At 36.0% G+C, this 11,639-nt stretch overlaps 1 protein-coding gene across 1 annotated transcript; it reads right to left on the bottom strand.

Moving 5' to 3' along the window:
* Positions 1–7,505: 7,505 nt before the first annotated feature.
* On the bottom strand, positions 7,506–9,754 carry LOC108340781 (xyloglucan endotransglucosylase protein 6). The gene is made up of 4 exons (XM_017578355.2): positions 9,526–9,754; positions 9,245–9,345; positions 8,514–8,707; positions 7,506–8,118 (listed from the first exon to the last, which is right to left on the bottom strand). The coding sequence occupies exons 1-4, from the start codon at positions 9,677–9,679 to the stop codon at positions 7,695–7,697; spliced, it is 873 nt and encodes a 290-aa protein (XP_017433844.1). The 5' UTR covers positions 9,680–9,754; the 3' UTR covers positions 7,506–7,694.
* Positions 9,755–11,639: the final 1,885 nt, after the last annotated feature.

The raw sequence follows: 11,639 nt of genomic DNA, 5'->3' as shown, positions 1-11,639 counted from the left end.
CTTGCAAACCTACTCATTATGTATGATCTAATCCATTCCATCATTGAAATTATTGGTTTGTCCCTTGCCATTAAAATAGTACTATTAAATGATTCTAACAAGTTATTGATCAACACATCACACCTAGGATAAGCACTAAAAGCATGCTTACACCAACTTTTAGTTGGTATACCCATTAACCAATTAAAGGCATCAACATTCAGATTTTTTAACTCACCCATTTTTTTCTCCCATTCCTTATAGTATGTTGCCTTCGCAGCCCCCACCATGAGGTCTCTAATGAGCAAACCTCCCCCAAATTTTTTCTTGTAATTGTTGTATAAATGGCGTAAACACAGTCTGTGTTCCACTCCATTCAAGATATCATCAAAAATTGACATTAATCCCTGCAACCATAATACACCAATAAGTATTACATAATCAAAATAAATTTCTAACTAAACTACATATTTTAATGTACCTTTTGCTTATCCGAAATAAAGATCCACCTTTGACAATCTATGCCTCCAATATCATCAAGCAGCTGTGTCAAAAACCACATCCATGTGTCTTTGCATTCTGTTTCTACCACAGCAAAAGCTAGTGGGAAATATTGGTCATTAGGGTCTCTTCCTACTGCAACTAACAACTGACCTCCATAACTTGTCTTCAAGTGACAACCATCTACACCAATAAATGGTCTGCAACTACCTAAAAACCCCTGCTTACAGCCCTCCAAACACATGTAAAATGACCCAAACCTTGGTTGCAGGGTGGGTTCGGGTTGATTCACCTTAATCTTGAAGGTCCCAGCCTTGACTCTTAATAACTCAGCCACATAGTCAACCAGACGAGCATATTGTCGTTCTCCATCACCCATTAAACAATCCATTGCAATTCTCTTAGCTCTTCCAGCCTTCCAATGACTTATTCCAACACTATATGACTTTTGTATTTCATCTATGATTTGTTTCACTGTCATGCCTGCAACATTGACAAATTTGGCAACCAAAACCTGTGCAATCCATTCTACATTTGCACTTTTGCTACCAAAACCCCTTCCACACTTGTGCCGAACTAGAGTTTTGACTCTAAAGGTTTGCCTACTTCCTACCTTGCTAGCCATAATAACAAAACCACACCCCTTCTTACAAACTGCCCTTACTCTCTTCAAATCATTCTTCACAAACTTCACTTCTTTTCCATTCAAAACGCTATGCTCCTGTACGGCACTCTTAAAATCCTTCAAACACTTAAACTCCATTCCCAATCTAAATTTGAATCCCTTAGTCATATCTTTTGCTTTATACTTTGGAAAGTGCCTTTTATTGTCCCTGACATCCTCATCACTATCTACATTTGAGGACAACTCTTCTGTATCATAAACTTCATTTATCTCATGCTCTCCAACTTCTTCGTTAATGACAAATGCCCCCTCACTATCTACAAATCTGCTCCTAACACTTGTATTTTTGTTTTTCATTCTCTTCCACCTATCCAAAACTAGATTAATATTTCTTCTCTCTTCCTCCACCGTGACATTGTCCATCCCAAACCCATCATCACCATTTGCCATTCTCTCCTCTTCACTGTCATCAACATTTTCCACCCCTTCATCCTCAAGAACATTGCCCTCTTCATCTTCTTCTTCACCTTCTTCTTCATCTCCCTCAACATTCCCCTCTTCCTCTTGCTCTTCCACAATTTCTCCCTCAACATTCCCCTCTTCGTCATCTACTACCAAGTCTTCTACTTCAACATTTCCCTCCACCCCACCAATATCTTCTTCATCCATAACAACCTCTTCCTCCATCTCCTGTACTCTTACTTCCTCTGCCTCCTCACCAAATGTAAGAAAAGTAATTTCCTCTGCCTGACTGGGTTGGCCATGTTGAACATAGATTTCAACTTCCTCCTTATTTGCCTCTGCATAGTTAGCCAACAAAATGGCTTCTCTGTCATCTGTCAGTGGTCTAAGGTTGTTGATTGCCTTTTGTTTGGAACCCTTCCACCAAAGTTTGAACTCTCCACAGTACTTGAATTCTCTAACAAATCCCACAGCTTCAAAGTATGACCACATGTCGGGATCGATTCCCCTAATAACATGTATCTCTCCTCCCACATATTGTAGACCCTTGTTCTTCATGAACTTCCCCATATGATACAAACACACGTCAAAAACCATTTTTCCTACAAGGTCAAATGAAAACTTCCCACATTAGACTAATAATGCACAGCGGAATGCCCATTACACACACAATTGTTTTTCTTGTTCAACGAATCACAGAGAAAACAAGTTAAACTTAAACTAAAAAATTACCTTGCTCAACGAACCACACACAATCGCCTTTCTTCTTCAACGAACCACCTCAACGAACCACAAAGAAATCCCTTTCTTTCACGAACCAAACGCAAAGAACGTACACATGAACCACGAAAATGCACGCGCAAATGAACCACGAACCAAACCCAAACAAAGAACAGCAACACCAACACCAATTGTAACTGATTTTAAGTACCAATTTCATTCCAGATTAAAGAGGAATCAGTTCCATCCCCATATGACTTAACACACGTCAGCAAAAAACCAAGAACACGTGGACAGAGACGTTAGACACATCGGCACATATTTAACGGTGTTAGTTTTCGAGGACTAAAACCAAAGTTTCGAAAAGATTGAGGACCAAATTGTACCTTATTTTGAAAGAGGGACGAAAACCAGAAACGGCCAATAGTTTCGGGACTAAAAACATATTTAACCCTATTCAATATATTCAAGGCATGACAAACAATGCATAACATTGTTAGTGCAGCCAGTGACGTCGTTATTTGTAATTGTTGATGTAGCATTACGACTATATTAAAGTCTATACCAACCACATCATCATCTATATCTTCACGGTCCAAGTACGAAAAATCTAATTATTCTTCCATCTATTTTTACTTAAACAAATAATCATACTATAATTAAAATCATGCATTCATATATTCATGAAACATATCTTATTCATATTATCATATATAAAATTTAACTAATACATTCATATATTACTAAAATTAAAGGACATATATTTAACTAACACATTAAAAACGCATTCTTATATTAATTAAAAATAAACAAACAATCACACTTACCTGTTGAAGATCTGTGTATGTAGATTTCCAAGTATGAATTAACCAAAACACTCAAACCCCAACCACAAATGTACTGAAAGATTCACTGATTCTTGACTTGCCAAGTTCGATGGTAATTATCTATGTTTTTCAACTATGTAACACGAAACCTGTGAATATGATAATATTAGATCATGGTTCAAAAGCAATGTGTAAAAATTTTTTAATTCATAATCTACCTTGAACAAAGTAGATCCAATTCATGAACCAGGTGCAAAGAAATGAATACAGAGAAATGAGTCAAAATCTTCAATGTTCAACTAAGAAACTAAATTATCTTGGCTGCCCGAACAACATTCACAAATAAGCTTCTTCAACCAAAGAAATAACTCGTGCTTGGTGGACAAAAACATGCACAAAGAACCTTCTTCACCAAAAGCAACAACTCCGGTCCAGCACCTTCAAAATACTAAAAGAAAGCATGATCAACTTCTTCCCTACACACAACACATATGGTGCTTCATGAACTTACACGACGGAAGAGCTTGCAATTGAATGTTCAAGCTTGTCCTTCACCACTCTAACAAGACCTGCATCACAAACCATCACAAACAAATCGTTAGTCCTATCATATTTGAACCAATAACACCAGATCTGCGTTCTTCTTAGCATCCTCATGTGTGTCCATCCTCCTCCTTCGTCCACTACTTCACCTGTCAAAGGAACCATCCTTCACCAATCACAAACTTCCGTCACTGGTTGAAGGACCATCAAATGTTGCCGCCATCCTCCATCATCACGGACAACTTCGTCCACTGGTTAAACCTGCATCAAATGCGCGCTGCGACCTTCTCCACGCCAAACTCTACCAACGACGAACCAAACCGGAGGACTTGCAGGGAACGACGACGGGCTATGTAATCGGATCCAAGCCGTAACGTGCAAACCATGTCGTATCCGAATACACATGACTGTAACCGGATACGATTTGGCATCAATTTCTTCATTGACCGTGTAACCGGATACGCCATCTCTGATTCGAATACGTTGAAACCGTTTTTGTTCTCCACCTTCACGCACACTGATCTTCTTCATCAACGACTGTGTTCTTCATCTCCTCCACCGATCCAGCTGATGTCTTCATCTACCTCCATCACTTGCAACATAAAAACGATAGACAGAAGCTCTAAACAACTACAATCAAAGCTCACCTTAGCTTTCTCTCTTCCAAAAGCACTGAAACACACTTGCACTTGCAGTTCCTGAACTTGCACAACCCAATGCTATTCTTGCTTCTTCAATTAACACAACCACACAATGCTCTTGTAGGTTCTGCAATTAACACAACAACAACCACACCTACCACTATCTAATCCTTCTTCGACATGGTCAAAAGCTATTGCAAAGTGTGTACTGTGACTAATGCATGCGCGAATCTTCACTGTTCAATGTCTGTTTGAAGCAAAGGCTCAGGAATCTCTTCTGCAAATTACAGCTTTGAGTTACTCGCGTGAGTGCACAATAGCTTGCAGCTTTCAATATTATGTAAAACATGCAACAGTAGACGTGGAAATTTTTTAAATATGGGGGGCACATGAGTAATTATGCTACGGATCCCTCCAAATCTTCTCAACATAGCTGGTGACCAAAAAGATGCACATCCCGCAATTCAATTACGTTCCTTGCGCGCAAATTCCATTAAGTGAACACGATTTTCATTACTTTTCATCGTTCGCTGATACTCGTAAACAATAAATTACGTTCAAGTGAACACAACATAAGGATTCATAAGAGCATATGTCATAATAGCTGAAGGACGGAAAGAGACTCGCAATAAATAATGAGAGTGTTTCCATTTTGTTGTCACTAATTAATAAGACAAAAATGTTGAAGATGTTTATTAATTTAACTATTTTACAGTACTCAAAACCTAAATATAATAAATAGAACTTAACATATCAACTTTATTTTCTAAGATATAATTAAGATAGAACAACCCGATATAAGCATATAGAATTAAAGATATCACATAATAGACTCAACAATAAAAACATAAAACATATTTTATTTTTACATCAAAGTGTCATTTGTAGTTTAAACTTCATTCATTACTGTGCTCAATATTTATTATAATCAGCACTTTAATTAAGACTCAAAGTAATTGGATATTATATATGTTAAAAAATCTAGGAGCAAAGATTTTATTTCCAAAATAAGAAAAAAATATAATTAATTTAGAAAATATTGTGAGTTGTGGGCTCCTCCTTCTTTTAAAAGACATCCTAAAATATATCGATACTCCTTTGTGCTGCTGAGGATTTCATGCTGCACATCTTCGGTGTTACTTTTCTTAAAGTATTTTTCTATTTTATAACAAATTAGGGAACAGAAATCTGATATATCTAAAGAAAAAGTACAGAAAATATAAATATAATAAATGATAGAATAAATATAGTGCAAATGACAGTGTTAACATACGTCATTACTCTTTTATAACCTACACACCGAGATTAAGGCAGACTTTTAATAAGCCTACATAGACTAGGATTAACTTTAGGAGAGATTTTGAAAGTTTAGAGAAAGATTATAGCATTTCAATAAATGCAACATACATGATTTGAAACATCATAAACTATTTTCTCATGATATAAATTAATTATTTAGTTATATATATTCCCATACAGTTAATAGTATCATATCCTTTAAGAACTGAGACAAAATAAGTTTAAATACATCTCTCCAACAATTTAAAATATCTCTTAAGAACAATTTTAAAATTTTTATAAAAACTTTAATTTTAAAACAAACAATATTTTATATACAATCATTGATTTAACTGTATATTTTAACAAATTTGAAATGATAATATTAGTTTTGGTAGGTGGAAATGAAAATGGATATATATTACCAAAATATATTAATAGTATGCGAATTGGTATGAATGAAAATTTTCTCTGTTTACCCAAAAGATTAATAATTTCTTGAACACTCTTCACCAGAACCTGAAATTACTTTTATTTTTCAGGTGTTGATTGTGCAAAAACAATTGACTGCCAACACAATGAATTCTTAAATTTTTACCCGAAAACTTTTCAATCATTTAACGAAATAGGACCCTCTATTGAATAATTTGAGTTGAAAAAACTGAGCCTTTAACTTTTATGTCACAGTTCATTGAAGATGCCCATAAGTATCCCTTTCAATGGGAGGAGGCCATCATAACCATTGGAGCCTCTATCCTCTTAAAGACAAACTTTAATTATCCACGCAAGCAAGGGCCCAACCTTATTAACAAGGTATTAATCCAATTAATTGTAATAATTGTTGGGCAACAACCCTAATTGCAACATAGGTTTCACATGTCTCTTGTCAAGTTGTGCTACGCTATATAGGTCATTTTTAAGACACCCCTACCAACTAAAGACTAATATTTGTCCCTAATCAAAGAAAGATTTGCTCATCCTAGTTATAATGTTGTGTTAGTCAACAACAAAACAAAATGGCATTTTGTGCCAAATTTATAAAGTTCCACCTCAGAAATTGCCTTGAACATAATTATTGTTCATTTTTTTTTTCTCCAAACCAATATAATCAATCAATCATACCCCATCTTATCATTACATATTCCTCACAAAAGATGGTGTTGAAAATCATTGCCATATTGGTGAAACCCTTTTCTAAATTGCACTGTTTAATATTCCAATCCCCTTGCCTTTTCTATTTGTTTATACATCTAATCTTGCCACTCTTTGGTCGATCATTGAATCTGATTCTTTCAAGCTTTGTCTATCCATCGAAACAATACAACAACCAGTTTAGGAATTTCAACTTGCTTTACGCACATATGTGCACAAACACTCACTCCTTTCTTTGTAAATTGTACCTCTTCTCTTGTTCATGAAAAATGGTAGCACAAAGTTGACAACTTTTTTCTCATAGAAAAAATGGTTGCAAATAGGGCATTATTACCTCTCCCCATAAAGTAAAGTTCCCAAACCTCAAAACAAAAGTTCATCTTCATGTGTCTAAAAGTCACAATTCCCTACTTCTCCTCCATCAAACCAATCAACCCGTGAGCTTGTGGTCCCATAGCCAAGTCAATTCATTGAAGTAAGCAATCCACTTCATCCATCAACAGATCAAATGTAGAAGGAATTGCCCAAAATGCATCCAATCAACATCTCCCTGTCTCACCACATGTAAAAATCATTATTCAAATCCACATCACCTACTTTTGGGACTACCCTAAAGATTTTTTATCCACCCACAAATTTTAGGGACCTGCCCCCCCACTTGTTGATAGAGCTTAAAAGAAAAACTACACTACTTGATTAAAATCATGCTGTTGGAAATTAGTTTAGGGGACTGTCTCGATATTTATCCATTAGAACACTGAAACAAGTCGAATTGAATTGTACATGAAAAGAGACTGATAATTCACATTATGCTGTGGCAATATATTACAACCAGAAACATTAAGGGCATGTTCCACAACTTTTTACTCCACCCCATTTTGTCTTCTATCCCCCACAATCCTATTTTCATCATGACTCCACTTAATCATAGCAAAATAAAGCATATCTATCTTTCTATCTATTATCTCAGTTGTGACGGTGATGAACACACTCAGCTGGCGTGACTGGGAACCTAGCAGTGTCAGAGCAATAGTCATAGAAGATGTGTCTGGCTCTAACCCACTTCAGCTGATGGCTCTGGTGCACGTTGAGTTCAGCCAAATTTGGCTCATCCCACCAATATTTCTTACCCTCACTGCTGCTACAGCGTTTAGAGTTATCCATTGCAGCCACTGCCACAGGGCATTCACAAGCATTGATCTCAAAGTTCTTGAAGGTGACAAAGAAGGGTGCGTGGCTCCAATCCGTCTTCACACGACCACCCTGGGTGGCCCAATTGTCAGCATTCCATATAGAACTGTACACACCCATGGGCTGATCTTTCGGATAAGGAATACCCTTGTGCTCCATGTTTGTGTGCACTCTTATCGGCGTTTCATCCACCAAAAACCTGATCATGTAAAAATCATTTTAACCAAACAACTTAACACTTTTAGATCACCAAATCAACATGGTAAATTTTGGTTCGGTCTATATTAATATGTACCACCTGCAAATACTGAAGCGCATGGGAACATATGTACACCATATGTACGTACATATTCTTGTATAGACCCATGAATTGTCCTAGATTCCCTTACCTTTTTTCATGGATTTCTTTTCGTGTAACCCCATTGGGTACACAGTGAAAACAAGTCTGTGATGGCTCAACCACCGAAGGGGAAAAAGCACGCTATCTTACAGCTTTTTCCCTTTCCATAGTCATTTTTTTAGATATAACAGTGAAGTTACATTAGGTTTTAAATCTAATGCAATGTGCAGTAATTAAGAGGAATGGGTACTTACACAACTTGTCGTTGATTCCAGAAGATAGAGTATGAATGGAAATCCTTGGTAGGGTCGAACCAAAGGTTAAGCCTTTGTTCTCTGTTGCCCACTCCGTTCACATACACGTTTGTTTGGACTGAGTATGGTTCCCCTGTGGTGTTGCCCAGAAACTCAAAATCAAACTCATTGTGGTTTGGCCCCTCCGAGGACATCTACGTCAAATCAATTATCACTGTGTCAGACTCATTCAGATTCCTCAATAATTGAAACCAAAAAAAAGTGAAAAGTCAATTCAAACGCAGAATAATACAACTGTTGGGTTGATCGTGTAAAGTTCCCCAGCAGAATTTAACCTTGCATTGGTTCATAGATAGCAAAGACGGAAACAAAAGTAATGAATGCGAATATTAATTGGATGTAAAGTAAATCACGAGGGTAAAGGGTAGTAGGTAGCTGCCACTAATGGGTGTGTTAAATGGATTCCATGGATTCCAAGTCCATTTTTTTTTTTGCAGAAAAACGTTGCTTACATTGATTTTAATTGAATGCATTAAATGAGGTCCCAGAGGTAGACCATCTCCATACTAATGATGAAGAGTTAAAGCCACATAGTCAAGTGAGGCCAAAGTAGTATCACTCTTGATGATGATGATTAATTGATATTTGTTATAACAAGTTAATTAATACTAACAATAAACAAAAAAAACCGAGGAATAACTTGGTGACTAAGAATAATTTTGTTCACTTACATAGAAAGCAGTGACAGTCCCCGCAGAATCACCTTCCACAAGCTTAAGCTGGATGGTCACTTTCCCAAACATATACTTGCTTTTGGATCCAAAACCAGCCCCTGAAAATGTCCCACTCAATATTAACGACACAAAACAAACCATTTTTCTCAAGCGTAGTGTCTATATTAGATTGCTCATTAGTGGGATGAACTAGTCAAAGATCATGACTAAGAGGCTAACAAAGACAATCTCTTTGGATGCTCAAAGAAACAGAAAAAAAAAAAAACCTGTGGCTTTACCAGAATAATTGTCAAGTTTGAGTTTGAGGAGATTTCCTTCATGAACGAAGTGATCAAAAGCCCAACTTGGTTGGAAAAGTTGATCGAAGTTGGAGGTGGAAGCCACCCCCACAACCATCATAAGACCCACAAACAATCCTAAGGAGCGAGACATCCTTAAAGCGGAACAGAAGAGTATGGGGAGAGCAGAGGGAAGGTTCTGAGAGCAGTGAGTGAGAAGAGAGTGAGAAGTAAGAAGTGTTTTATAGCCAAAGTGTGTTTGAAAGTGGCTTGCGAGATAAGCTGGTGTTGCATTCCCAACGTACACATCATGGAGGACTGTGCCACATCAGCTTGCCAGGGTGGATTTCAAATACCAAGAGAAAAAGAAATAAAAGATGATGTGGTGCGTGGCAAATGGTGCCGTTACTGTTGCAAATAACAGCTGGCAAAAGCTGTACACTCTTCAAGCTCCACTGGGCACCCACTACACAGTCACAACAACACTGTCTTTAATCATATTCAAAAACAGCACCACCATGTAACCAACATTTTACTTTAATAATAGCATTGTTTAGCAGAGACAGAAATTTAAGGATGTGTGAAAGATTTGAAATGAGGAAAGAAGTAGGGGAAGATGTTAAATGGGAGAGTGTATTAATTTATCATAAATGGCCTAGAGAGTAGAGAGCGTGGTACAGAATGGGTGGATATGGAAAAAATGGTGCAGAGCAATAAAATGATGTGGTGGTGTTTGATGGATAAAGAAGGTGATGGTGGCGATCCAGCTGTAATTGGTGGTACAGGTTTGAAAATCTCTGCCATGCACCATCACAAGCTTCTCTCCTTCGCAATTCATGGCTGCATCGCAAGCATAGGTAGTACACAACACTCGCTTGTTACAACCAGACACGCGTGTCTTACAATCTTGGGGCATCCTTGTCCCATCTTTCGAGTTGATAAAACTGTCATGTTGGATATTTGAATGCATATCTGCTTCTACACATTTATCTCTATTATTATCTATTTATAAGATAAGATCAAAAACAAAATAAATAATTAAAAAAAGATATTTTTATTAAAATAGATGAATTTGTATAGCTATTAAAATTGTAAATAAATGAAGAGATTTTTACAGAAAATAGAAAACATAAAAACGTGGTGGTTTAAGTTTTTATACGGTGGTGGTTTTCACCATGTTGCCATTGCTGACGGCGTTTTTCCAGCTGGAGTGTACACAAAGACGCACTTACTCAAAGGCCCCGCTTCGTAACGTCTTTTTAATGTATACGTTGGAGTAATTCGTAATATAAAATGATTATATTGTCATAAACTCGTTTAACGATAATAATATTCGTTCATCAATTCTCTCCAAATGCACGTGCAAGAGGATTACCTATGCACTTAATACTAAATTATTAGTGGGAATTAGGTTCAGATAATTATTATTTTTTAATTTAAACGTTATTATATATAGACTATGGTTTATTTTTTCTGCTTTTTTGTATATCTGTAATCCAAACACGTGACAAGAATGAGACCAAACGGATAGAGTCTGTTCGGTGGTCCAATTAAATTCTATGGTCCACTCTAATATAATTATATTTTAGGTAAAATGTATTCTTTGTTTTCGAAAATTGTTTGAATTTAACTTCAGATTTTTTTTTCAAAAAAAAATCATACAATTTTAATTTTAAAATACAACATTCTCAGATCTATAATTAATTAAAATAAAATTCTAATTATAAAACACAACAATCTTAGATCTCGAAGCCCCGTTGCAACTTTCAACCCCACTCATTTTCAATCTAAAAACTTTGCAACTATTTCGATAATTTTAAAAAAATCGAAATATATGATATTTAAATTATTTCTAATAAGACAACAAAAGTTGGTAGTCATGTATCCTAAACAACCCAAGGCTTAGTCATTAAAAAGTTATATTTTCACATGTTACCATTATTGCTTACATTTTTCTATTTTACTAGATAACTAAATTAATTGTATTTTTCACTCATTAGTAAAATTTAAATACATTAATGTGGGATTATGAATATAAATTAATGTATATAAAATTATATAGAAGAGTATAGAAAAGAATTAATACAACGTTGGTAAAGCAATGTTTGGGGATG

Source organism: Vigna angularis, chromosome 5 (assembly GCF_016808095.1).
Source record: "Vigna angularis cultivar LongXiaoDou No.4 chromosome 5, ASM1680809v1, whole genome shotgun sequence".
Taxonomy (NCBI): Eukaryota; Viridiplantae; Streptophyta; class Magnoliopsida; order Fabales; family Fabaceae; genus Vigna; species Vigna angularis.
The sequence above is the reverse complement of the archived record's forward strand: the minus strand, read 5'-3'. Positions and strand labels throughout refer to the sequence as shown.

Excerpts from the sequence above, each read along its gene's own strand:
- LOC108340781 (XM_017578355.2), bottom strand. The coding sequence starts at position 9,679 with ATGTCTCGCTCCTTAGGATTGTTTGTGGGTCTTATGATGGTTGTGGGG. Across the intron at positions 8,708-9,244 it reads GGACTGTCACTGCTTTCTAT|ATGTCCTCGGAGGGGCCAAA; the intron begins GTAAGTGAACAA and ends GATTTGACGTAG. Across the intron at positions 8,119-8,513 it reads TGGAATCAACGACAAGTTGT|GTTTTTGGTGGATGAAACGC; the intron begins GTAAGTACCCAT and ends TTACATGATCAG.